A 27,822-nucleotide genomic window follows, 5' to 3' on the forward strand; every position below is an offset into this window, starting at 1 on the left:
AACCTGCCTCTCACATTTTTAACACTCACATGTGTCACACTTGCGCGACTTATATCAACTCAAAGTCAACAATCGTGGCAACTCAGTAAAGTCTATATTTTAAAACTTTCAATGCCTCAATGTTCGTTTATCAAATTGTTAATATTTTACTAAAAGCCATCAAACATAAAGGAAATGTGAGACCTGAGGACACTAAAGCAATACACATCCAACAGAGTGTTAAAGGGTTTACAGTTAAAGGAAAAATCAAACATTTACCTGAAACAGAGATGTATGACAATGTTTTTTCCTGGTTTTAAAGGCTGCATTACGATAAAGTGACTATTTTTATCAAGTACCAATAGTCACCACTACAATATTGTCACAGTAGAGAGGCAAAGTCACGCCCCTTCCAGTGGACCACCATGGTATTTCAGAAAATGACTAATTACTCTTTTACATAACAGCAGCTGTCAATATGGCCAGACTGGTTGTGACTTTAAATACTTTTCTGTACACAGGGGCATGGCTTTGCCTCTCCATATCAATATTGAGGTATTTGGTCAAATAGTGGCATTTGATTTTGTCGTCCGGTGCTTTTTAGGAGATTTCAAAATATCAAGATATATATTCTTTATCTCCATGTAGCCTAAAAATATGTCAATATTATCTCAGGGCTGTATCTCCAAGCCCCACTTGATACTACTACTCTCTGCCACATAATGGAGTGGCACACTTGAATCGGATGAGAAATGACAACAGCGAGATCATTTGCTCCCAACACAGCAGCTTCTTTAGTTCTTCGAGGAATTCTGCACAGAGAAAGAGTGAGACAGAAAAACAACCACCGGCAGCCTCACGCTACATGCGACAGGTCACTCTTTTTGACACGTTGTCATTCTCTCTCACACGCCTGGTACTGCTAATCAGACCTGATCTGGTGGGAGTACCCACTGTCGTGACAACATCGGGTTGGAGTTTGTTTCTGTGGCGATGACTGATGTTGAGCACAAATCCGAGCGTCTGAGAGGTCTCAGAATAACAACAGTTGTGACGGATGGGAGATTAGATAAACAGCAGGGAGGGAAGGTGAATAGAGGGGTAGGAACAGCTTTTGCATTTGTGAAACGTTTGAATGACAAGTTTTTCAGTTGGAGAGAGGAAAAAAAAAAAGCAAACTCATTCACTAGTTTCTCAATTTTGGAAGGAACAGGAAATATCAGTTTTAAAACAATGGAAGAACGCTGCCAAGTTGGAACATGGATATCAAATCTCTGTATCATGCTGTAAACAGTAGCTTTGAAAGTCTTTTGTTTGCTATTCAACCAATTTTGCTGATGAATACTGTTTATTCAAGCCAGCCATTCACTGTGTTGTTGGAAATTTAAAGGAATGGCCCAGCACTCACCAAACTGTGGCTTCAAACCAAGTTAACATACTCTAAAACTGCTGACGCTGCCAATAGTCTTAGTGAATTTATTTAAGCATTTACTTTAAATCAGTGGTGGGTGGTCCAGCTGTGGATCTCTGACAATTGCATCAAATGATACACACCCTGGGGTGCTCGACAAGAAAGGATTGGTGGGGGGTCTGCTCGTCTTCAGGGTCAATAAGAGATCAGCTGAAATCAATGCGGCTCCTGGTTCTTTGATAATAATACAACAGCAGAGTAGCAGTGCTCCACATGTCCCTCCTAAAATATGAAAATCAATTAACACCAGCCTGGAAGCATTACTGTGAAACCAAGCAGTAATTAAACATGGTTGCCTTTGGCCTCTGAATCACTGTCAGTTAAATCTGTATATGCGTTGCTCATAATGAGAGAATGAAGGGAAAATGTTGAAGGAGGAGATGATGATTTACAACGAAAGCTGTGCGTTAGAACTAATGCGGCGTATGAAAGATGCATGATGAGGGTAGACAAAGGGCCGTGTGAAATTCCTTCACTGCTCAAAAGTGCCCTTTAAAAACAAACATTTCATCTGAGCTCTGAAAACAAAATAATAAAGAGGATAATAGAGGGATGACTCACCTGTCCCTGCCGCTAACTAAAACAGTTTCCCTTTCAATATAGAACTTCACAAAAATGCAAATGTCTTTCAAAAAGTGGATTTGAAAATACCTTGAAAATAATAACGTTGTTCTGTTTGAGAAAGAGGTTTTTAAAAAGCTCTTGCTGTTGAATTCTTTTTGTCTACAAGTGCTCCTGTGGTCAGGAGAAATGTCCTTTTTTGTAACTGAAACACCAGGAAGTGCTTTTCACTTGCATCACTTGAATACGAACACTTTGTCCTCTTTACAAAGGAAAGCGGTGTCAGATATTTGATGCACTAAAAAGATTCAATGAACAGACGGCTTTCAAAAGTGGGAAATCAATTTCGGGGATATGCATTGCCTTTAGAATTAAGTAGGTTTCCTGTGGAGAAAGTGAAAAGTTTAGGGAGCTGTGGATTATCGGTGAACTAGAAACTTTCTTTGTTTCAATTCACAGAAAAAATTCAAAAAGTTTTACCAAAATTGATTAATGGAGGTAATTGGTTAACCAAGTGGCTAGCTTGTTTAGCGAGCTGGTCGCCCTGGAAGTAGATTTCTATGCCGTTAGCTGCAGGTAATTTAAAGGTGTTCTATGTGACAGTTTGTCGCAATTTACATGCATTAATCGCTTTTTTATTGGCCATATGTGAGCAAATTGTAACGTGACGTGAGAAGTGAGGCCCTCTCTGTCTCTCTTGGTTGCCTATACTAGTCTGTGGACGATGTGTTTAAGTTGTTTAATGCTGCTGGACTGTGGATTTCTTCGTGAAGGACTCAGGTCGGATACTCCGCGACAGACCAAAGGATGTAACTTTATAAATGTTATGGAGTGCCTAGTCTCAGTGTCCGTCCATCCCTTATCGGGGGTTGGGTGGCAGTGGCAGCAATTTAATAGGGTATTCCTGATGTCCCTCTCCCTAGCAACATTTTCCAGCTCCTCCTGGGAGATCCCACGGCACTTTCAGGCCAGAAGAGATATAAAATCCCTCTCGAGACTTCCTTGTCAAACCTGGGATCTCCTCCCAGTGGGACCTACCAAGAAATCCTTCAAAGGAAGGCACTCTTGAGGCATCCTGATCAGATGCCTAATTAGAAGGAGCAGCGGCTCTACTCAGAGCTCCTTCCAGATGTAGGTCAGGCGGTTCCCAGCCACCCTATGGAGGAGCCTTCTTTGAGTGGCTTGAATCGATGATCTCATACTTTCGGTAACTTCTGAAAGCTCACAACCATAGATGAGGGATGGGACGGTGTCAACAGCGTATTAGACTGTACTGCTTCTCTCAAACCTAACTATGAGTTCACTACTCGGACAAATAAAGCTCAGGTCTAATGGAATATTCTTGTATTATTCAACATTGTGTCATTGCCCTCTCTACACAATCTATTATTAAACAGCCAAATGATTCTACAAGAAAATCCTCCCCAAAACCTCATGTTAAAGCTAGGAAAAGGTCAATTTTGCTACAGCCTTTAAAAGCAATTTAAAGTTTGGAATATCTCACCAAGAACATTTCTCGTTGAGATGACAGATTGAGTGACAGACTCTTACAACATCTCCTTCGGTAGCAAAGCAAAATTACGCTTTGATCCGACGATGGATTCTGACATCTGTCACAAAGGTTAGCGTCAGTAGTTTCAACAGTCTCTTTGGGATTCACTCTTCTATCTGGACTTCAACAAACACTTTAGTTTTCTCTCATCAAAGTGTTTACCGCTGTCATTCTCTTGAAACGTTCTCTGTTCGCGCTGCACTCTCTGGATGAAAACGGCGTCTTCAAACCTGCCGTCTCCCGTTCTGAGAGAAACTCTCAATCTGCAGTGCAGACACCAGTTGGTTCTAACTTCTGACTGTTTTATTCACGTATGTTGAGACCAATTTCCAGCCTGCAGATTCTGCTTGTGTAACATTTTGGAGTTGACGGGAAATTGTTTCCGACTTAGACGCCAATATTCCCCAGGACGGTTTTGGTTTTGTAGCTCTGCACTTACACGTGACAGCCAATTATTACATCCTCTCATCAAGAGATGTTTCCTGCTCCCAACTAATTTGTTTGCAAGCAAAGAAAATCAACTAATTTGTTTAATTCCTACATGGGACTGCTTGTTCAGCTGCCTCCCTGTCGGAGAATAAACAGCACAAGCTTTAGAAATCTGTAACAGCTATATTTTGGTCTGAGGAATGGACCCTCGGTGGCTTTCACTGGCACCGCTCTCAAACATCATACGACAAAATTAATCTGTTATTTCTGCGCGGGGGAGGCCAATCTGATGGCTGGAGGGATCAGAAATGCTGTTTGTTGTTCCCTTGATAAAGTGTTAATAACTCCGTCCTCCCTACTGTGTTATCAGCACTTCACTGTGACTCTGCACCAAACTGCATCACACCTCAGCCATCTGCAGTGATGAAAAAATAATTTCCTGCTGATAATGTCTGCTCTTTGAGCAACTGTTATCGACGCAGAATTTATTAAGGAGCTTAATGAAATGTAATGCTTTTTAGTATTTTAATGTATCATAGTATTAGTGAGATAATTAAATGATAACACCTGTTATCACACAATTTCTAGCTTTTAATAGCTGTAAATTTGTACTGTAGCCATTATAACATTACCTCTTTATCCTGATTGTCAGCTTGTATAATTAAACATTTTCTTCAAAAGAGCAGCGTTTCTTTCTGCAGTAGATGTCTGAATCATGTTAAGTCTCAATTAAGCTCCATGAAATAGTAGAACTTACAAAAAACACAAATGCTGCATAGGCCAACATATCCCTACGTTTATTCCTTTATTTACTGTAGGTTAAACACCAAAGCACTGGATCCTACACTTCCCAGAATGCAACAGCTTTTTATAAGACTTTTCCTGTCTGGTAGAAACCCATGTCCTTCAATCTAAGGCATGAGGGTTTCCATGCCCCTTTAAAATGTTGGCCTTAGAGTGTGAAAAGGTGTGTAGTACATAGTCGTGTACCTCAAACTCCTCGGCAATCTTGGGTCCATCCAAGAACAGCCTGGTGCTGAGACAGTCCACTGGACCGAAGTTAGCTGGAAAAAGACAAAACAAAATGTTTTGTGTTATGATTTAAATCCTTAGTAATCACAAAGAACCAAAATGTATGATATGTAAGTGTTGGTTAAAGAGTGCATGAACAAAGTTTGACACAACTGCTGAAAGACCAGGAGAAATAAGGGGGACGCTAATCTAAAAGAGGGCTTGTTTAGGGTATTTATATCGGAAATGGAGCTAGACAAGACTGAGGGTTAAGATCAGGTGTGTCTGTGGGCTGTGTTCAGTCTTAAGCTGAACTAGTGAAGGAAAATAAGGGAACCTTCAGACCAATTTTCTATTTCCAAAGGGGTGTTTTTAAACGTGCACAGACCAAAATTTCTCTCCTGTGATGGTGAAGGAATGACCAACCCCTCTCTGCCTCCGACTGGTTTAGGCATCCAGGCCATTCCAAGATATCATGAATGGGAGGGTTAGGGTTAGGGGAGGGGGGCCAGATGTGTCTGCCAGAGCAAATTAAACTCGAGCTCACAGATTCGTCTGGTTCCCAGGTTAGCGGAGGAACGACTTTTCACTAATTATAGCTTCTCGCAAACATAGCCTGACACCGCACACCTACAATTAAGCTTGTGTTCATCCAGGCAGCTGAATGTCAAGTTTGAAAATTTTGCCTCCTCTAAAAAGGATCCTATTAAAGCTCCAACGCCAGTCTTCTCCCGCCGCACGCTGCTGCTGACTGCATGTACTTCTAACACCTGCATTAAAAAAAGAGGCCTTTATACCATATCTGAGTATTATGTAAATTCCCCCATTTGAATGACAGCTGATAGTGTTGCTACCACTCCGGGGTTCAGTTACACTCGTCCTGAATCTGAAGCTTGTGATTGTTTTCCAATATGTAAAACTCCTGAACTGTCAAATGCAACAAGTAAAAACATTTCCAGCAGTTGGTTGAACTTTATAATGAGTGTTCCTGACTTAAGGTTGGCTGCTAATTTCAAGCCCCAGTAATAATATAAATGAGAATGAGAGAACAAGACTAAATGCTATTGAACCCAGTGCTGTTCAATATAACCCATCCACTTCAATCAAATGCACTTAATTAAAATTTGAAATAATACAATTTGTTGCTTCCTATTTTTAGTCCATGATAATTATCCAGATTCAGTCGTCAAGCCGGCCCACTCACAGGTGAACTCCTTGTACTCCTGGAACACCTTGGGGTACATGGCTGCTGACATCACATCCTCGGGGGTGATCTCGTCATTGTGTGCAGCTCGGAGCCCCTCCTCCAGGGCCTTAAAGTCCATGGGTGGCAGAGTGGCGCCCGGACGACCCTCGATACGAGGAAGGGACTTCAGCACCTGGGATGAGAGGAGGAAGAAGTGAGGAGACAAGGGAAGAGAAGTTAAAAGGCGTGAGGGTGCACAGCGGGAGAGCGAACGGGGAAACAAACAGATTACTTAAAGGTTTTGTTCAAAGTCATACATGTGTCTTTGTGGATGTTTTCCCAATCGTAGTATCCCCGCGGGACCCTGAAGCACAAAGTGCTGTTAAACCTTCTCGTTGTTCTTCGCAACTAAACATCGAGATAAAAGCTGCAGCCTAACAAAGTGACTGAGAAACTTTTGGAGGGGGAGGAAGATAGAGAAACACGGCAGGTTGTTTTGAGAGTATGAAACTTGATGCAAGTTATTTTTTTTAAAATTTGCATTAAGTAGCGCCGCTGTCGTGTTAATATCTGCAGTGATATCCACTTAAGCTCCCTCCGCTTCTCTCCAACTCTCCTTGCCTCTCCAGTCAGGTTCCATCAGCCTATCACAGGTGACTGCAGTGTTGCAGCATGTGTGTCACATCCCTGCTCCTTCTTAGAGATAGTAGAGAAGAAAGAAATAGGATAATTGTGGGAAGTGGAGGCTGATATAAGACTAATGATATGGCATTTTACCTGCCCACGCAAGTGTTGGGATCTGACACAACTTGTAGAGACCATCGATCTTTAGCTACTAATAATGTCTGGAGAAGAGATTATGTCAAGGCACAGGCGTTTCGCCTGAAGGCCGCTGTTTTGTTTTGCTTTTCACAGATTTGCTCGGCGCTGGATGACACACAGTTTACACAGGCACAGAGGAAACGGGGGGAGGGAGGGGTGGTTGCAGGAATCTCCATACAATTAGCCTATTTAGTCAGAGCCTCAGAAAATGTTTCTTGGAAATATGCAAACAGAAAAAGCTAATAGGAATGATGTCTGTGCCTATGTCTGTCTGTCTGTGTGTGTAAAATAATCATCGCCTAAGCCAATATACTAAGTAGTGTATTGGTAATCTTTACGTACGTCTTCACTTATTTACACATCACATTAAACACTGTGCATATCCACGTAATGTTTGCAAATGTGTGTGTGTGTGCACGACCATATTCTGCTGGGTGTGTGTTTCATATCTCCAGTCTTTGTGCGTGTGAGTGCACGTGTGCGCCTTGCGGAAATCTCCAGACAAAAGGGGCCCGGTGCAACGCTATTAGTCACAGAGCTAACAGTTCAAAGATAGCTGACTCATTTGTGTATGTGAGAGAAAGACACTTCAAAAGACGGGAAGGCTCATTGGAGTCCCTGCTCATTAACATGGTATTCTCTGAGGATGTCCTACACCACAACTGTTTGATTGTTTAAGTGTCGACAGACAGATTGTGTGTGAAAGTGTGTGTGTGTGAGAGACGGAGTGTGTTTCTGCATTAAAGACAAACTCTTCCTTCAAGGTTATTTGCTCTTTCTCCTCGTTTCTCTTAAAACCACTCAAAAACACCCACTTCTTTCTTTTTATTACCCCCACTTTTTCCTCTTCTTTTCGAGTGCGGTGCTGAAGGATGCGCTGCATTTTACAATCTAATTTCTTGACTGCACTTCCTTTCTGATGGCCGCCTCCTTATTCTCGTCTTTGCCCTACTGTCTGTCTTGCTTCCCCCTCCCTTGTCCATTCTCTGTCCACCCACTCTGTAAATGAACTGCGCGTGACTAAAATGAGGAAACGCCTCAATCACCACTCTGTGCCTCGAAAAATTTTCCCCTGTGCATGCAAAGAACTTGCACGAGAGCGTGTGATATAATGCTGGAATGACTAATTAATGCCTCCGAAGCTCCATTAAAGAAACATTACTTCCTCCATGCTGCTAGCATGCAAAAACAACCTTCAGCCATAGCACACAGGGATGCAGCTATGTTTTCATGCAGCAGTGTAATGGGGTGTCTGTACTTGCATGCAAATCCCCACAAGACAATTGCTAACTTATAAGCTAATCACGTAAGAACTTGTATAATAGCTACATATGAACACAAACAAGAGTAAGTTGAACAGATCCAGTGAAGTAAATGATGGCTCAGATGACGAGCATGGCTCTGTTTTAGGAACATTATTTAATAAATAATGTCTTACTTCCTTCTTATCTAACTAACATAAGTTTGACACCAATTATTTTGATTTATACTCCAAAAGTGCTCTGAGATAGTCAGTGAGTGACTTGCATGTAAACACAAGCGCGCACACACAACAAGCCCCCGAATGAAAACATTGTAAAAGGAAGGCAAAGATGATTTGTGTTGAAGCTGAACTGTGAATTTAACTGAATCGAGGGGGTGGAGAGAATGAGTTCTTCACTAAGCTGACGGAGAAAAAGCCTCTCTGTGTTTGTGAATTAAATATCAAGGGTGGATTGTCTCTTGTACGCTGGCGGAGATGAGAAGTCGGCAGCAGTTCTACATGTGTGCTAAGGATTTGCCTAGCGCAATGTCATGCATGCTTCAGCTCCAGTACATTTTTTCTATGCCTAACGAAGAGCCGGCTGAACCTCATTGAAAGGTTGACTGAAAATAAATAAACAAAAAAAGGAAACCTGAATTCATACAGAAACTTTCCTCCATCTTTGTTCTCTCCACATTTTTGTGAAACGTGGGTAAGATTGAGAGACACTAATAGAGAGGTAGCAAGCACAGGGTGCCATAGTGTATGTCAAAACTGAATAACGAGTGATTGTCAAGGGCGGGACTGCCTGGGAAGCTAAATGACAAATATTTGATCGTATAATCTCCCGACTGTATGCCAGTTTGAGAAGACGGGGGAGAAAGGACAGCTTGATGATAACGGTGACAGGACGACGGGAGGTAAACAAAGAGGAGGAAAGATGCTGCAGAGACAGATGAATACACAAGTAAGCTAATAAATTGAGTGATGGAACGGGTAAAGCTAAAAACAGATATGGCCATAAGATAAATTCAAGGCTGTTCATCAGAAAAGGGGCCAGTTAATGGCAGATTAATTGTATCCTAATTATCCTCTAGCTTCTCCTCAAGTATCTCAGGCTCTACAAACATTTACAAATGCTCTGTATCTGCATGAATGCACACAAACTGCTAAATCGTCAGTCACACATTTTGACATGCGTGCAAACAGGGTCTCACACCACACTTTTCACATTTTAGGCACCAGCAGGCTCATTGACAACACCTAATGAAATGCTCAACAACTGTGGATTTTCGAGGGGAAAAACTATTTTCTCATTCCTAAAGGGGGAAAAATGCAGTATGACTTTTTTTGGGAAATGTCAAGTGCGACAATATGTCAGCAGGTTTCTTGGAGAATGTGACAAATTTGCCTTCATTCGTGTGCGCGCTCATGCGACTCTCCCAAGGAGACTGGGAACTTGGCTCCTGATGCACATGAGAGTCTCTGCTTGGGTGTTTGCAGTTGTGAAGAGGGGAGACAAGAGAGGCAGACAGAGGGAAACAAACAAAGAGGAGACGAGAGGACAGAGCAATGTAACCAAGCATGTGACAGAAGACACAGATTCTCATTTTAAGGTTCATAATTTTTTGAGCGTCTACTAGGAAATGTTTACATACTGTAAATACACTTTAACATACAGATTATTCTTTGCTTTTTGCTGCAGCACCTCTATTTACTCTGAACTTTCCGTTTTAATGCCCGTCTCTTTAAGACCCCCTCCCTGAAAAGCCCAGTCTGCTCTGATTGGTCAGCGTTCACAGGCCTGAGTAAGCACTGCCCACAATGTTTCTGCATCAGCTCAGAGTGCTTTAAAAGCTGAAACTTTCACAATATTTATACAGCGCTCTGACTTTGAAAATCTCACTTTAAACCTTTAAATGACTACTTAAAAGTTTAAGAGTAGCTTTTTGTGGTTTAAATGACGGCATTTACCTCGGTAGATGTAGGTGTTTCACTAATCTTAAGTGGTTTGTAAATTGCCTTTTGAAATTTAAATTCATGGTCATGAAAACCTGAATGAAAATGAACAGAAATTGATCTGAGGAGAGAAAGACATTGAATGTGTTTGTGTGTACCTTAGATCTGAAGGGCTCGGGGAATCCTCCGTGTGGTATCCCGATGTGTCCCTGCAGGAACTCGACCACAGACAGGGGGAAGGACAGCTCATCTGCTCTCTCCTCCACTTCTGCCCTGGTCAGGCTGTTCTGCACCATGAACTGTGCCAGGTCGCCCACGATCTTAGAGGATGGAGTCACCTGAGAGAGAGAACGACACAAGTGTGAGTACAAAACTTAAGCGTGACTGCCTAAATCCCTTCTTTTGTGAAGGAAGAGGAGAAGAGCTAATATGGGCTCAGCAGAGCCCTCTGAGGTATTCATATTTCACCACAGACTGAGCACGATATATGAGACTACAGCTTCTGCACGCAGATGATATCTCAGTTTGCCTAAGATGAGGAGAGGTGCTATTATTTCTCTGTGGTGCGTGACCGCTGGCATTTTAATCTGAAAAACATCAGAAAACCGCGTGCAGAGAATCTATTCAGGATAATATTACACTTTCATGTTGTAATCTTGCTTTTAGGTTTACTCCAAAAGCTAGAAGTCACAGCATCTGTCTTTCAGGCTGCACCATTTCTCTCTGTGAAGCCCTGCTGTGTGGCTTCCTGTCAGGTAGGACTACACGTCCACAGTAATTCGACCAAAAGAGAAAAGTGGTGACGGACTCTTTGTTTTAATGAAGATGCTGTCTATGAAGATTAAGCACTGAGTGACCCCGAGAGAGGAGAGGGCCGGGAGAGCCGGATGAGAAATGAAAAGATGTTTACATCTATAAAATCTCTTTAATCATTTGATTTGGCAGCCGTGAAGTAGACCACACAGGTCTTCTCTGTGAAAACAGACTGAACCTGGAAATGAAGAGAGAAGAAGACGGAGCGAGGAAAATATTCATTAAAATCACATGTATTCATTCTTTCATTATTTATAATGGCATACCATTATGGTAATAGCCGTCACTATTAGCATAATGGTGATAAGTGGAGTCTTTTTTTGACTGCAAACAGGACACTGATGCAAATATCAATTGCACTCATTACTCTTCTTTCGTAATGAATGGAGACACAGATTTAAGGCTTCCTGTTCACTTCCATTTGGTACTTGGGCCATTAAGAAAGGAAAGAGGTCAATTCATGTGAAACAACAACAACAAACTGAAAACTTCCTTTGGGTAACTTTCCTGTTTGTGCTCAAATTGTTTAGATTTTACTATAAAACGAGAGAGAAGGTCAAAGGGTCAGACAACAGAAACATTCAGTCTCATCTTGGATCCTAGTCTCACGTTTTGGATCCACCAGCAGAGGCCCAGTTTCCTGACTTTGACCCACAGTTAAAAAGGAGCTATACAGTTCAGCATGGACAGCTGAAGAACCAGGGAGAACAAAGAGTGGGCCCAGGCTCCACACGATGCCTATTTTGGTGGCAATTAGTGCTCTTTGCTGATATCAGATGACAGAGAGAGAGAAAAAAGCGACTGGGTGAACAATCCTAGATCAAATTGACATTCCCCAAAGACTTCCCCAACAAAGAACATGACACCTATTTTCTAAGATGTGATGCCAAATTATCCCGAGTCAGACATGAAGCGCACACATATGTGCTCATACACAAACGCTGCTCTGGGACTACCGCAACTCTCCTGGGGGCTGAGCGCCTGCGAGGCTAGCTGAGCTCCTGAGATCCCTTTAGTCTTTGAACAAGCACAGTGCAACTTGTGTGTGTGTGTTTGTGTAAGTGCCTTTGGTCTCTAGAGATGACAGAACTACCAGCTTCCTCATTTTAACCTGTTGTGGATAGGAAATGCCATCAGCAGCAACACATCAGTGTTAATGGGTAAAATGCTACACTTCGAGATAAACTATGTACTAAGGCATTTTCTATATTTAGCATGTGATTGTCTTTTCTCATTAGAGTACCAGTGAAGCATGCTGCAGCTACTCTGAGCCTAAGAGCACTGCAGTATGTAAGTATTGTACTCAGTAGCCCGAACTTGAATCACAACTCTCAACCAAATTCACAGATTTGATTGGCTGAGTAGCGTCACTTGAGATAATTTACTATGCATGTACTCGGTCTGTGAGTTTTTTGGGCCATGAGTGCCATAATGGCTGGAAAAGGTGCGCCTATTGAAATACAAACGCTCTGTCAAAGTGAAATAATAGTGAATAATGTATCAGTTATAGGTTCTGGTTCAGATAGGATGACGTCTGGGTATAGCTGTTCGTCTATTAGTGATGGAGGGGCGATGGATAGGGATGGCAGATAAGCAATGGGACGCATTCTTGTCATTTTGCTGATTGGATTAACCAACAGCGAAGCCTGTTAGAGGGCTACACACATACTCATAGACCTGGGGTTACAGTCAGTAACTACTGTTTGTTTTTTAAATATGCAACTCAGGAGAGATCAGAAAAAAGCGAGATGTTTTACTCCTCAGCAACTTCCATCATCAGCTCAGTAAAAATGTTTCTAATTCAGAATATTATTGATTAAGACTTATTGAAACCAGTCTTTTGGATGCGGTCTGATGTGGTTTATGATCTGCTGCTTTCTAGTGTTTCTTGTTTTCCCGGCGCGTCCGTGAAAAGGACACACAAGAGGGAAAAAAAAGGAAAATGAAAATGCCCACATCTTTTTCAAACTCCATGCTTATTTGGTAGTTCAGGCCTTCTGTTATAAATCTGTAGTCAACTCAATACATTTTTTACTTTATTTCACCAGAATAATTCAATCAGCAGTACCGATTTCCAGGAAATCCTTGGGACATTGTTTTGTCTTGTAATGTTATCTCAAACAAAATTAATCTTTTATTCAGGTTCATGGTGAAATGGTTTAAGATAATCTTATCAAAGCACATATTAATATCAAAATTTGGACCCTACATCATATTTTCCATCTCATTCATCGAGCAGCCAAAGATCTCACGGGGCATAGTTAAGAACTGGTGCTACTCCTCTGGTTATTAAAGTTGGCAGATTGGACAATATTATGGAGAGAAACAGACCGTGTGAGCTGTGTGATTTGGAAGAGTTTAAAGCATAAAGTGGAGTGAGTCACATTTTCTTTTGTGCTGTACTATGATGATTAAATGGTGGTAATTTCCAATGTGCAGATGAGCAAAAATATAAACGGTTGTTTAATTTTGATGTGTTTGCTGGAGAGACTGAATATTTACTTGGTATTCAGAATGACATTACAAGACAATGAGAGTCTGAAGATCTGACTGAAGGTAATCCGACCCAAACTGTCAGTCACGCCATGTCGTCTACGAAGAAAAAGACTTTCACTCCATTTGGACACTCATGAAACGGATCAGGGCCGTATATTCTGCTTGTTGTGGCACGAGTTATTTGAAAAAAATGTGTCACTGCAATTAATCTCCCACTGACAAGCTATATCTTTTAAACGCAGCCCAGGATGCCTGTTAAAGTCCCCAACCACTTGGCAAATTTTCAAAGGAGCCTTGCAAGCAAATTGTAGCCTTCCCAGCAAGATACAAGAAAAGGACGCTTCCTGCTGATTGAAACAAGCATGCACTTCCCTGCCGCAACACCTAAAGCTCACTTTGATTGGGTTTGTGAATAGAGGCGATAATGATACATTGCTTTAAGAGAACGACTGTTTACAGAAAAGCTTAAGAGATTTGAAAGGGCTGTTGAAATCCCTGGAGAGGCCATTAACTTGGTATGGCTGTGGAACAAAAGCTCACTGCTCAGTTTTCTCCAAATCTACAGAAAACACAAGAAAGATGCATGACAGTGCATTTCTCGAGCACCTTCAGCCCGTCTCCTTTTCTTTTTTATCATTGTTTCCTCTGTCTTTTGGTCCCCACAGTCCATTTTTCTCAAAGCAAAGTTAAGATTTCTCTTTATTATCCGTCTTGACGAACCATCCTTCTCACTCCATCCCTCTCCAACTCACTTAGCTCCAATCTTCTATCTTCACCCTAAAAGGCAGAAGTCTTTACTCTTTCCTCATGAATCACCTCCTTCCTGTGCTCATCCCTCTTTCCCTCCATCCCCTCTCTCAAATATCAATTTTTCTTTTCTTGATTCACAGTAACATCAAGAGTGTTGCTCTCATTATCAATCCCAGTTGATGAATCTCCCACCTTCAGCTCTCTCTCGGCACCTCACACATACACAGGCAAAGGAAATCTAATTTCAAACCGTGTGTTTGCTGTATATGATGTGTGAGCTTTTCTATATATTTAGACGAGGAGTGAGGTAAATCACATCCTGGCTGGCAAGGGTTAGAAAAATTGGATTTCCTCAGTTCCTCTGTGAAGCTCAGATTCTCACACTCCCCACTGCTATTCCCTCTCAGCCTGATAAAACAATGTCTATGTGTCAGGAGTTCACACCTCTGTCTTTAAAACCCAGAGCACACCGTTAATGATACAGTTACATTTTGAAGGGGAAGTTTAGCTTTTTAAATGTTCCATGTAGTTGCTTTTTCTCTCTACAACAGCAACGCTTGTAGTTTTTGGAACGGCAGAAAAACAACATCCTTATGTTTGCTGTGTTTTCATCAGTTAGAGTGATGCAGGTAATCTGCTTCTTGAACATCTGAACAAAACCCAATCCCACCAGAGAAGGAAAGTCGTGAGATATATATATATATATATATATATATATATTACATCTCAAGTCTGCTAATGTTGACTGCATACAAATAGTCCACAGCCATAGCAGCTTTGTGGGGCTGTTAAAAGTAGAGGTCCTACATTTTTTTTTACAAAATTTGAGCAGCAGTGGTAGTAGTCAGATATTTTATTTAAGTGAAATACTAGTAGGAGTGTAGGCTCTCCCAGGGGAAATGTTTAAATGTTTATGGCAGCATTTCTCACAGAAAGATCCTGTTTTATGTTGAAAGTTGAGTCTAGTTTTTGCTCTGCCTCAACTCTCTGATTTCTGGAGTTACTTGATGGACAGATAGCTTAACGTGTTGCTAAAAATGACCACTAACTGCTGCTAACTGTAGCTGCTGCTAGCTTGTTAGCTCATCCGTCCTTACATCTGATAATATTGTTAGGGAAACCTGGAATTTGTATTTACAACAGTGGTGTTGCACTTGGTTCTTCACTTTAATGTTACAGCTGGTAAAGGCGGAGCTTGTTTTAGTTACTTTACACCCAAATATTGGACAACCTGGAAATTTGATCTTGTAGAGATATCTGACTGGATAAGTGACGTCTCAAGATGAGATGGTCCACTGGTCACGGTGGATATCTAAGTCAAGTCTCACGGCAGTCCTTCCAGTAGTTGTTGAAATCATTTCTGATCATATATACTGGACATGACAATTTTGTAGAAAATCCAAACCATTTCTCAGAATCTGAATAACATTAAGCTCCCCGGCGTCATTATCTATTTCACGAATGCACTTCATCACAAATTAATGCATATATCATCTTTGAAGAATCCTGCTTCCAGAAGACTTCAAGCAACCGAGCTAATTAGCAGAATTCCTCATTTCAAGTCTTTGCTTTACTAATACGATATGACATAATTCACCTTGTCTTTCTGTATTCAGTAATGTTGCTCATTCCCCTCAGCATGTGGCAGCACTCTGATCTTTCGACGTCTCTCTCACCATCGCTTAAACTCATCTGTAACCTTATGTAGCTGCTCATGCAGGCTCATATTATCACACTTGACACACAAGACCCACTCCAGCCTCCAGCTCTGCACTTTGACCGCCTCCTTCTACTCGTACTACAATCTCCATGCACCTCTCCTTCTGCCGTCTGTCCATCTTTCTCACTGCGGCTAATGTACGGCTCTCACTAAGTGGTCCTGCGTGACTCCACACTCCTGGCGACGGAAAGCTGGTACCGTGGAGTCCGTGTTTGTCAGTGATTATGTGTGTGTCTGTGTACTTTGGTCGAATTCGTTTTGAAATGCAACTCTATCCAAACCTGAACTCCCCTAATGGGCAAAAGGATTATATCATCCAGAGCAGTGAGTGTGTGTGTGTGTGTGAGAGAGAAGGCACACACACACACACACTCTATAATGCTAGCCAGCAGAGCCAGGAGCAGAGTGAAGAATGGTACCTGTCAAGAGAGGGGGAGACGGGAGAGAGGAGTGATAACGAGAGGCTCAGAAGGGGGGGGGAAGATGGAAACGCGATTGAAAGATTAGGGATACATGAAAGAAGTTAAATCGAAAAGAGGGAAGGTGCAGATGAGAGGAACTGAACGCGGAGAGGGAGAGACGGAAGAGAGCGACGGGAAGAGCATGGGTGAGAAAGAAAGGGGTGGACAAATGAACCGAGGGGAGGAGAGACGGAGGCAAACAGACAAGAGCAATAGACATCTGCAGCCCCACAGGCAATACAAGGAGGTGCTCCACCTCCGAGTGAGAGACACCGACTGTGTGAGTGTTTTAAGACTGTGGAGGTGAGTGAATACGTGCCTGTAATCGTAAAAAGGAAAGTGACAGAGTTAAGTTGGGTAAAGAAGAAAGACGCAGATGCAGAAACACACGCAAATGCATATATTGACAAGCTCATGTTGCGACAGATGCTGAGCGCGAACACAAGAAGGAAGAAAGGGAAGGAGGCGTTTAGGTCGGAGCACTTCATTTCCAGCTGTATGCAAATCGGTGACAGTTTCAGCACTTTTTCTATAACTGAACTGCCTCCAAAAGATTGGATTATTTTAGCGGGAGGAAACAAACGGAGCTGAAACCAATTAGTCGATCAACAGAAAATGAAATGGCAACAATTCTCATATCGATTCAACATTCAAGTGGTCACTTTTAAGCTAAAAAATCTCCGTTGGCTGCTTCTTAAGTATGAATATTTCCCGGTTTATTTGGTCTTCTATGACATTGAATTCAATATCTTTTGATTTTTTCTTTTTTGGACTGTTGATCAGACAAAACAAGACATTTAAAAAGGAATATTGCAGCCTGTTAGGGAATAATAATGTATTTTCTTTCCAAGAGTTAAATGAGAAGATCAATATCACACACACATACAGTAAGAGAGCAGCATCAATCTTCTCATCCAACTCTCAGCAGGAAAGCGAAGAAGCGCGTTTCACCCAAATGTCGAACTATTCCTTTAAAGATATCATCACAGGATTCAGGAATGTGCGATAGATCTTTTCCACGATTTGTTGACATTTTACAAAGCTTAAGATTATGAGGAAAACACTGATAATGAAACTAATCGTTACACGCAGCAGTAGGAATATATTTTCATGCTCTCGTGCCGTCTATTTGCAAAGTGTTACGCACATTTACTGTATGCTTACGATAATGAGACAATACATTATGAAAACAGCGCCTGAAGGCATCTGTTCACATGTGTTTTTGTAATTTTTTTCTGTGGCATCAGCAAATGAAGCCCTCAAGCAAAAGTACTAAGTAGCTTTAGTACCATTACTGTTTAATTTGGGTTTGTATCGGGGGTTAGGCAGGTGTGCAGTTGAGATATGTTACAGAACATTTGTATAAAGTGGTAAAACATTACTATCCCAGCGCGCTCTACAGTATCTCAGCACTCAGCTGCATAAGTTGTTTTGGCTGTTTTCCTTCAGACAGACTTTTCAATGTTCTCATCTCCAATTTAGCATTCGCTTCTCCAGTGAACAGCACAGCATTTCACAACACTCATCTATTTTAAATAGAGATCACTGACGGGAAATAAATACAACACAAGCCCGGTATGATGCAATACAATATTTAAGAAGCACAAAAGTCAGACAATATTGAATTATATAACACAGAAAATCTAATTAGATTAAGCTAGCCCGTGCAGATGTGGTCCACAGTCACTTCGAAGAGTAGCTTCAGTTTAAATCTTCAAATACGTCACGAAGGAGGAGGAGTCTTCTTCGAAATACGACCATCTTGACCGCTTATTAAATTAAAGGGCACCTCCACACGTTTAACACATCAGTGTGTTTACAGGTCTTGGGGAGTGCTACTGCATAGGTGTGGCTCCGGAAGAAGCTGCATGTAATCTGATAAGTTACTTCCAGCGATGTCAATCAGTGGCCAATTGCATTATGGGTAATGTAGGCACCAGGTTTGGAACAGGAAGAATGCATGCAGTAAATTAAGTGATATCTCCGGGTCTGCTGTGTTGATTTTGATTTGTTTTCAAACTGTCCATAGTGAGTCCAAAAGTGTTACAGGAGTCCAATCCTATGCTGTTGGACTGCTTTTCAAAACCTGGAGCCTACATTACCCATAATGCAACCTAGCAACTGAGTTACAGCTCTGGATCACTTTTTCATATTTGCAGAAGTGCTCCCCAAGACCTGTAAACACACTTTATTGTCCAACTTAGGTCGAGTTACCCTTTAAGTCAGGTGCTCTGTACAACAATTAGTCTATTAATTCATTAGTCAATCGATAGAAAATTAGTTTCCAACTATTTTGATAATCAAATAATCATATTAGTAATTGTTCAAGATAAAATGTCAAACATTTGCTTCCAGGTTCTGCTGCTTTTTTGTCCACACACTGAACAAGACAACTAACTAACTAAGCCATTACCTGAACCCAATGAAAAGGTATCACACAAAGATTCAAAAACCTTGAAGTCAACACAGTACAAATATCGACCTATGAAGTAAAACCAACAAATTCAATATTACATCCAGTGAAAAATGCGAAAAAATTGCTCTCAGTTATTAAATGATGAGTGGGGAATATAACATCTTTATTTTCTTTATACGTCTACAATGAATGGAAACGCTTTCACATTAAAAAGTTTCAAGGAAATATAAATTATACTTTTTTGTTAAACCTAAATATCTTTTCTGAAGAGCGGGTTTTCAGCTCCAAAGCTGTATTAGGAAAGGATCTGTGGCACTAAGTTTTTTATCCAGGACCAAATAACCTCTAGATGTGATAGAACTATATCATCCTTAGGGTTCTTGGATGTTCGGTAAATATTTTAACCCAATCCAGTGAAGAGTAAGCAATTGGTGAGGCTGAGAATACATATACAAAGAAACACAAAAATGATGAGGGCCGAACTTCAACAATTCATAACTGAGAAAGTTTTTGAAATGAAGCTACAGAATTTCTTTAAGAAAAAACATGACATGAACCAGGTCGGGCCGAGGTGATTTGCAATGAAATGACCGATGGCAAATGAAGAGGTTTTGGACTGTCGGTTGGACAAAAGAAGCAATTTGAAGACATTGTTTTGCATACTGGACAGTTGTGATGTTTTTCCATTCCACAGACTCAACAATTAATCATGAAAAGAGGAGACATTGTCCTGACAGTACTTGTATCCTTCAGTATTCTGAAACTCCTAAATTGAATTCTCTTTTGAGATACACAAACGTTTAGCTGGCCTGTGCACACAGACAGCACACCCTGACCTGTGATTAATTCAATTCCCTAACAGCCCACGCTCAGATCAATATATGCCCTCAGTCAGAGGTCCTTGTCACTAATCATATCCCCGAGCGACAGCACAACCTGACCTCAGACTTTCTCAGTGGACTAATCAAATCAGTATTAATGCTGAGGATGATTCCCCAGACTGATGATCATTTTATAACTCCTCATTTTTTGCTGAACAGAGCTCATTTTTAGTTGTGAATAAAGTCCATGGACGCTGGCAGATTTGGTGAATTTGCACTGGGTGCTCAGCCAGCAATGTAATGAATACCCTCAGCTGCGCATCTGGAATTAATATTAAACGATAAAACAGTTAGGCTTATGAGCATTTTATGAAATACATTTTGACAAGTCGCCTGGTCTCCTGAGTAGCTTTTGATGTCGATTGGAATTAAATGAGAGCCAATGAGCCCGGGCTTCTCCTTCATTTATAATCAAGCAGCTCTGTCAGTTCAGACACATCCTGTAATATAATATCTTGATTTTGCAAGTCAGGACATGGCACCCCTAAAAAGTCACGTAATGAGAATTAATGAGCTTAGAAAAGTAAGCAATCATGTTAATGCTAATGGGTTTTATGCTAATGCTTTGATGATGATTCAACTTTTTTTTTTAAAGTCATAATTAGAGTTGTTTGTCTTTTTCGTGCTGGGGAGGGGCGGTGTATTTGATACAAACAGTCCCGTAAATATCCTCATTTTTAATGCATTTGGTGTAAAGTGGTCTTGAAATGAAGTCGTCTGACAAGCACAATCCTTCACCCACAGCTCTGAGCTTCAAAGATAAGGCTTGTGCAGAGCCGTGGATGCTTGCGTTTGTGTGGGGGAGCATGGTCGATGCATATACCTCTGTTGCTCTGCTTACTGTCAGTGCAGTGTGTCGACTTTATATCTATATCTGACTAGCGCACTCCTTCTCCCTTATCGACAAGCCAACAGCGGGAGAGACGCTGCCATTGTCAAGCTAACAGGATACAACGGAGGGCATAGCAGGACCTGCAGGCACATTAAGCCAACATTGGCTTGCGCAGTGAAGCCCACCGATTCTTAATTGAATTGATAGAGAGTATGGGGAGAGGGTAAGGGAGGTCGAGGGAGAGGAATTGATGAGGAAAACAGAGAGAGGGGGGAAGAAAATAAGGGAGCAGGGACCCGGGAAGGAAAATTGGAAGAAAGAGACACATAGAGAATAAAAAAAAAGAAAAAGAGGAGGAGGAGGAGGAGGCGGTAGAGTAATGGGGAATCCATGGGAGCATGTCTACGACGAGAGAGCGAAATAAGAAAGATGGCTGGGGAATGAGTGTGTGTAAAGCACACACAATGAAATGAGAAAGAGAAAGGTGAAAAACAAAGCGACAGGGCGGGATGATAAAGAGAATGCAAACTAGAACAAAATAATTACACAGTGAGCGTGAACACAGCGAAAGAGGGATGAATCTATTACTAAGCCGTGATGGTAAATAATGAAGGGAGAGAAACAAAGGAATTAATGAAGGATAATGAAAAACAAAAAAGGCAGGATGGAGGTGAATTTGGGCCGAGAATGAAATTGTTGACTGCAGAATTGGCAATAGAGCTCCCTCTCCATGACTACGATTAATGTGCCCTTCAGGAAATCAGCCCAAAACTAGTTCACTGGAGTTGGCACCCAAATTAACATAAGAGTCGGGGGATACAAAGCACGAAACTCTGCATATCGTTGCTGAATTAAATGATCCAGCTGAAATAAGAGTTGCATTTAAGTTTAAACTACCTGGTAAAAAAATTGCCATGTAAGAGTAAAAACGTCCAGTTACGAAGGGTAGAAAACAGAGGTGGAGGAGGAGGAGGCGGTGAGGCTGAAACCGAATCCAGACGGCACAGACCAGTGGACGTACCCAAACTTAATCTGGGATTGTTTGACTCAGCGAAGCAAAGAAAGAGGGTCAAGCTTGGCAGAGAAACAATCAGTGTGAGAGATGCTATCAAATACATGCCAGATACATCTTTGTACTACTAACACTGGCAAAGCTGACTTATGTGCAGCATCGTTTCATCCTTTACATACTTCATGTTTTATCTTCATGTCTCACCTTAATGAGGTCTCCTAGCAGCTTGTTGGCTTCTGTGTAGGCCTTCTTCACCTCCTTGAACTTATTTCCGAGCCCCATGCTGTGAGCCTGCAATATGAACCGGAGTGAAACAAATAACGGCATGATTAGAGGAGCCATCATCATTTTCTTTCTACTTTCAAGAGAAAGTTCAAGTTTTAAAAGTTTAAAGGCTTTGATTTTATGTAGTGACACCAACAGCTTTTAGATTAATGGCGAAGATACTCGTCTAGCAAAGGTCAGTAACTGTTATTTGGTTAAAGGTGCACTATGTAGTTTTGGGGAGGAAATTTTAATCAGAAGAGAAAAATCTTCATTGGCTGATTTTTAATAAACAGACTCTTTGTTTTCTTGACTGAATAAACTGATTAAACAAACTGACCTTAAAGGACAACACAGTTTCATACTGTTTTACTTTGATGCTAGAAAGGTTGGCAGGGTCCGCCACATATAAACAAACAGTGTTCTGGGGACCTCATTATCCTCTGAGAACAGCTTGTTTATTCAGTTATGGAAAAGAAATAAACTAAGTTTGTATTATTACCTCATTAATATTGTAAATATAAAAATTCTGAGTTTGAATTTCTCCAAAACTAGAAAGTGCCCCTTAAATATAAAAAGGTTATAACAGTGCTCTGGGATGTGCACCCACATATTTTTTCCAGTGGGTGCACAGCCGCTCTCACCTTTTCAGATTGCGACTGTGCACCGTGTCGACACTTTAGAGTCATAGTTGTACTTAATGTTCCATACCAGCATTAACAAACAGCAAAATAAGTTGTTCAAGTGACATTTTTAGTCAGTTTCCTAAACAGAGTCTCTGATGACTGCACTTAGTCACATCCCTTGCATCTCTGCTAACTTTGAACACACACACAAACAAATGTGTCACGGAAATGAAAAACTCAGAAGCAGGAGAACACAGGTCTATTTATTATTTTGTTAAAGCTTACACTATACACTACACTTTCATAAATTAAACTGTCTGGTGGAACAACAGTGAATACAAATGCAATGTCACACTGAGATAATCCTCTGTTTACATCTTTTCAGATGCACCAACTCCCTCTAATACTCCATTCTCAAGAAAGTGGCAACGAGCTTTGTGAAATGCATTTTAAACTGATTTAGCTTAAAAAATTGATTACTTGCACAAAACACAATACAAATCAAGCCGAATGGCTCGGCGTACCTGGAAGTGAAGGTTGGTGTACTGCCCTCCAGGGATCTCGTTCTCATAGACGTCGGCGTTGCCAGATTTCATGGTGGCTGTGCAGTCAAACGGCGCGTACAGGCCTCGGGCTACTTCCCAATATTCACTGTAATCAAACACCTTCTCCAGGGCAATGCCTGCAACAGAGCAGAGGAGATCAATGTGCACATTTTCTTTGAACAAGAGTCTTCAACACTGATGTATAGTCATCTGAAACAGAGCTTGCTATAAGTCTTAAGACAACAATGTAGTAAAAGTGTTCTAAGAATGTAATCTACGGCATGGAACATGGGAACATAACACCCCTATAATTAAATTAACTTATTAATGAGTTGATTGAGTTTGTGTATAATTATACGCTGTATTTACCGAGATTGTGCGTACAGAAATGACTATTTGCCAATCTAGCTTCAAAGCGTAAATCTGTCTTTCTGATCATTTCTCTACTGAGAGGAGTATGGAAGCATAGAGCAGCCACGCTTTTTTTAATCCTGCCATTTCGTGATTTCAAGTTATTTCATTATCTTGAGGAAACAATGATCAATCAGACTGTATACTTGTGTTACAAAGAAAAACTTAAAAGTCTCCCATGTTCACAGAAGTATGTTGTTCCAGGAAACGGACATGGACGCTCATGTGGCAACCAGCAAGTTACCTGATTTACAAATTGTACCAGCTGGAAAACTGACAGTGTTGTGCTGATGTCGTTTGTTTTGATGTAGTAAGAAAATAAACAGGGTGTGAATCTCGTCACAGTTTTGATATTGTTATGAGCTCCGCTAGGTGGGTATGGACATGCATCCGATCACAGTCCGCTGGTTTTCATGCTTCACATTACCATGGTTGCTTTTCTCAAACTCAGGCTAAACCCAAAATGTCAGCAGATACATTTCCACTGCCAGGAACTCACTTTTTGACAGCTCTTAAAATCTGCTAGAGGCCAGAAAACAAGCCTGAGCAGCAGTGTTGATAAAGTTTTTATTAGCCTTTAAGTGCACTTGAAGATTCACTCTGCATTGCATCTCGCCTTCGTCAAATCAGAGCCGCTCATTAAATCCCCGTGATATTTTGTGATCCTTTAAAAAACACATCTGTTGCTCATGCTCATGACATCCCTGCTGCAGCCGGTTAAGGTGCGCTAAAGCTCATTTACCTTGAAAAGAAAAGGCTGCTTTAATGCCATGACAGAAATGGCAGCACAGAGATTTTGGCTAATGATGACAAGAGGCAGCTTTTTTAATGAGACAAACTTAGCTCGGTACATCCACAACAACCGAGCGACAAGCTTGAATTTTTGGGATTCAAAGCGAGTGTGCACTCCACAAAGTGTTTGCGTGCTTCCACTGTGATCTTGGCGAGGAAATGGAGCTACTGTGAAATTAATGTGAAATTAATGTGCATGTGGTTGCTCCTCAAATTCAGCTGCCTGCCAAGCCAGTCAGTAATTAGGTCCATTTCCTTCTCTGTTTGAGAACACCATTTTTGTAGCTTTAATTTATGCTTCCATTGTGAAATTACAGACTCAATTTACAATGTGAAGCGACTGCATGTTCCATGTGACATCAGTCTTTATTAAGTCAGGTGTCAGGTGTCCTCATGTACTTGTGACTTCGAGGTAGTGGTCCCAACAGATATTTGCAGTTCTTTCACCAAATAAGTAGCAGTAACTGTGAGCTTACAACACAAAGAGCTCTGTTCTACACAAAACTGTGGTTACATCGCACTCTGGCCTGCTGCACTGAGGCTATTGTGGGTGTAAAAATACTTTTATGTCTGATTCTTTTGCGATTCTTTAAAAGAGGACAAACTGAAGCTGTCTGACAGTGATGACACCAAATCCATTTAACACTACTGCAGCTGTGCTGGAAACATCACACTGTCCACTGTTGGTCTAATGGTAATGAGGAGAATACATTGTAATACAACCTATCACTGCATTTTAGGGTGGTTTTTGAACACAATGTTAAAGATTACATCAGTGGTCCCCAAGCTTTCTGTCTTGTGACCTCTTAAATCAGCAGTATCTAGGTGGTGATATGATATGTATATAGATATATAGATATGTATGTCTGTATTGTTTGTCAGTATTAACAATCTAATAATGTAATTTTACTTAAACAGATTTTCAGACAGCTTTGTATCACTAAATGATGTAGTACAGCAATTGAAACATGGCAAACTTCGGTCAATTTTGCCTGCAGCGAGAGCCCCTGGTTCTGGTTGTTGCATTGTTTGCCACCTTTGGAGCAAATGGGAAAACTACAGTGCTTTTTCTATGTTTTCTCTGGTCATGTAGCACCAATTTCAAAAAATATTTGTTTCTCTCGACAGCCCAGTTACTATATATGCAATGGCCATCTGTCCAGCAGTCAAATGCTTCTTTAAAGGGACTCTATGTAACAAATTGTAGAAATAAAAGTGTATTAATCCCTTTTTCATTGGCCATATGTGAGATAATTGTTACGCGACTTGAAAAAAAAACACCTTCCCTGTCTCTCTCTCCGTTACCTTTAAAAGTCTGTGGACGCTAACAGAAAGCAACAGTAGCTAACGTTAGTTTAGAAATGGAGAATGCCAACAGCCAGCTTTTGGCACAACACCCCAGTTTCACTTAACTCCTTGAAGTAACATTTTGAATGCAGGAATATATTAAGATTGTTGTATTGGCACTTTTACTAAAAGGTACAGGATCTGAGTACCTCCCACTACCACCCATCATTATCAACCGACATGGATTTTAGAGTGAGTTTTAAAACCTCTTGTTGTGGCGCCAGCTGTGCTGCAGCATCTGCCAGGATGAAACTTCTTTACCCAAGCCTACAGTTTCCTGAGGAGAAGTCTAATTAGCCAGACGCCACACCTGTGTGAGCTGGACAATCCTATGAAAGCAGAAAGTTGAATCTGAAAACAGCTGAAGGCAGGAACGTCTTCCTCATCCAACCGTAATGAAGAGCACACCAATGTTGTGTTTTATCTGCAGAATTTTCTGCTATTGTGAAAACCTAACTTGCCTTCTGGGATTAAGAGGTTTATTTTACACTGGAAGCTAGAAATATGGGAAAAAAAGCTACAACTGTGTGTCAGATTTTCGGTATGTGAATACAGCACTTTTTTCTGATTACACTCCCCAAAATAATCAATCACTGCACTGCAACACCATGTGCATGTGAACCACAGACATGCAGACACATAAGGCACATGCACGTACATACATCAGTCATTTAGATGGCTGCTTGGCAGTGACAAAGTGCCATCAACATGCAACTCATTAGCAGCACAAACTCACAAATGCAGGAGACAAACAGTCACACACACATATTTGTACGTTCATGCATTCTCTACAGTGTAGAGTGTTTTTGTCGGTGTAGAGTCAACACCAACAAAAACATACAGATATAGAAAGAAAGCCACACAAGCAAACACACACAGTTTGTGGTTGATGAGATGATAAGAGAGCTAACGAAGACGAATAGATGTAGAAAGATGAGACCTGGGAAGATTCAGGGAGAAAAGAAGGCAAGATTGACTGCAGGCGGATGAAAAATGGGAAGCGTGAGGGAACAAGAATCTAAATGTTCTCAATCCTGAGTAGACTGTTCTCACTTCCACTATGCACTATGTAGTTTTGGAGAAGAAACTCAGAATTGTTATATTTACACAATTAATGAGGTAATAATACAAACTACTTTTTGGTCCCATAACTGAATAATCAAGCTGTTCTCAGAGAAAAATAAAGTCCCCAGAACACTGTTTGAAGCTAGAAAGGTGTCCAAATGTAAATAAAGTAAAACAGTATGAAATTGAGTTGTCCTTTAAGGTCAGTTTGTTTATTCAGTCATGAAATCAAAGAGAGTTTGTTTATTTAGTTTGTTCAGGCATAAAAAAATCAGTCAGTGAAGATCTTTCTCTTCTGATTAAAATTCCTTCAATAAAAACTACATAGTGCACCTTCAATGGAACGAGAAAGAAATGTCTTGTGATCAAAAAGAAAAAAGAACTTCTGCCAAACTTACAAGAAAGCCACGATAGTTAACATTTGTTGTGGTCAGTGTCCAACAAAGTTATTAAAGCTTCTTTTCACTCGACAACTCACAAAAATGAGCGACTTTCTCAGGGAGTCTGGGGAATATCTCCACAGGATAACAAGTTGCCTACATTGGTTATCGTTTTCTGTATTTGTAAAATTTGACATGTTTACCTTTATTAAAAAACCTTCTTCGTCAATTGAAATATAGTGTTCGAACAGCTTCTACATGTTAGCAGGCGAGACACACTTTAAACAGGGAGGATGACAGGACATATTATTGCATTTAATGCCGAATTTACAAGAAGGCTCGGCTGATTTATAATTTGCCGTACCCGTTTCGCAAAGTTTGTGAAGTTTCTCCTCACGTAACAACTCTTAAAATCACGTGATTTGTTAAGGGAGTCTGGGGATATTGAGGTTACTGGTTCAATGCTTAGTTAAAACAGACTGTGTGTTCACAAACATCTGCTGTTGACACTGCCCGGGTTAATAGAGCCCAAACATGTAATTTAAGTAACGGTGGGCTACGTGGAAATCGGACAGTGTGTAATCCATTCTGCCTGTTGTTTAATCGCTGCTTTGTGTGGTATGTCTACATTCTTCAGTACGTTTGAGGACTGCATTGTTGCAGTGGCTGATAATGAAACACAAGGGCCACTTTAATCTGTGTCATCATTCAACCGCATGAGTGTTTTCGAATATGTATGATATTTAAAATGCATGTGTGTGTGCACGCTGCGGCTGACTAAATAAATAAACTGAAGGC

General features: G+C 40.9%; 1 protein-coding gene across 3 annotated transcripts in view; it reads right to left on the minus strand.

The window, feature by feature from the left end:
- Nucleotides 1-27,822, minus strand: part of pcxb (pyruvate carboxylase b) — a 297,628-nt gene that overhangs the window by 10,272 nt on the left and 259,534 nt on the right. For all 3 annotated transcript variants that reach the window (XM_084343541.1, XM_084343543.1, XM_084343542.1), the window contains exons 20-24: nucleotides 23,009-23,166; nucleotides 21,799-21,885; nucleotides 10,372-10,551; nucleotides 6,208-6,382; nucleotides 4,983-5,056 (exon numbers count right to left, since the gene is read on the minus strand). In XM_084343541.1, coding sequence (XP_084199667.1) covers nucleotides 4,983-5,056; nucleotides 6,208-6,382; nucleotides 10,372-10,551; nucleotides 21,799-21,885; nucleotides 23,009-23,166 — 674 coding nt within the window. The remainder of the gene's footprint in view (nucleotides 1-4,982; nucleotides 5,057-6,207; nucleotides 6,383-10,371; nucleotides 10,552-21,798; nucleotides 21,886-23,008; nucleotides 23,167-27,822) is intronic.

This window comes from Pagrus pagrus (assembly GCF_965226575.1).
Source record: "Pagrus pagrus genome assembly, chromosome: 22".
Lineage (NCBI taxonomy): Eukaryota > Metazoa > Chordata > Actinopteri > Spariformes > Sparidae > Pagrus > Pagrus pagrus.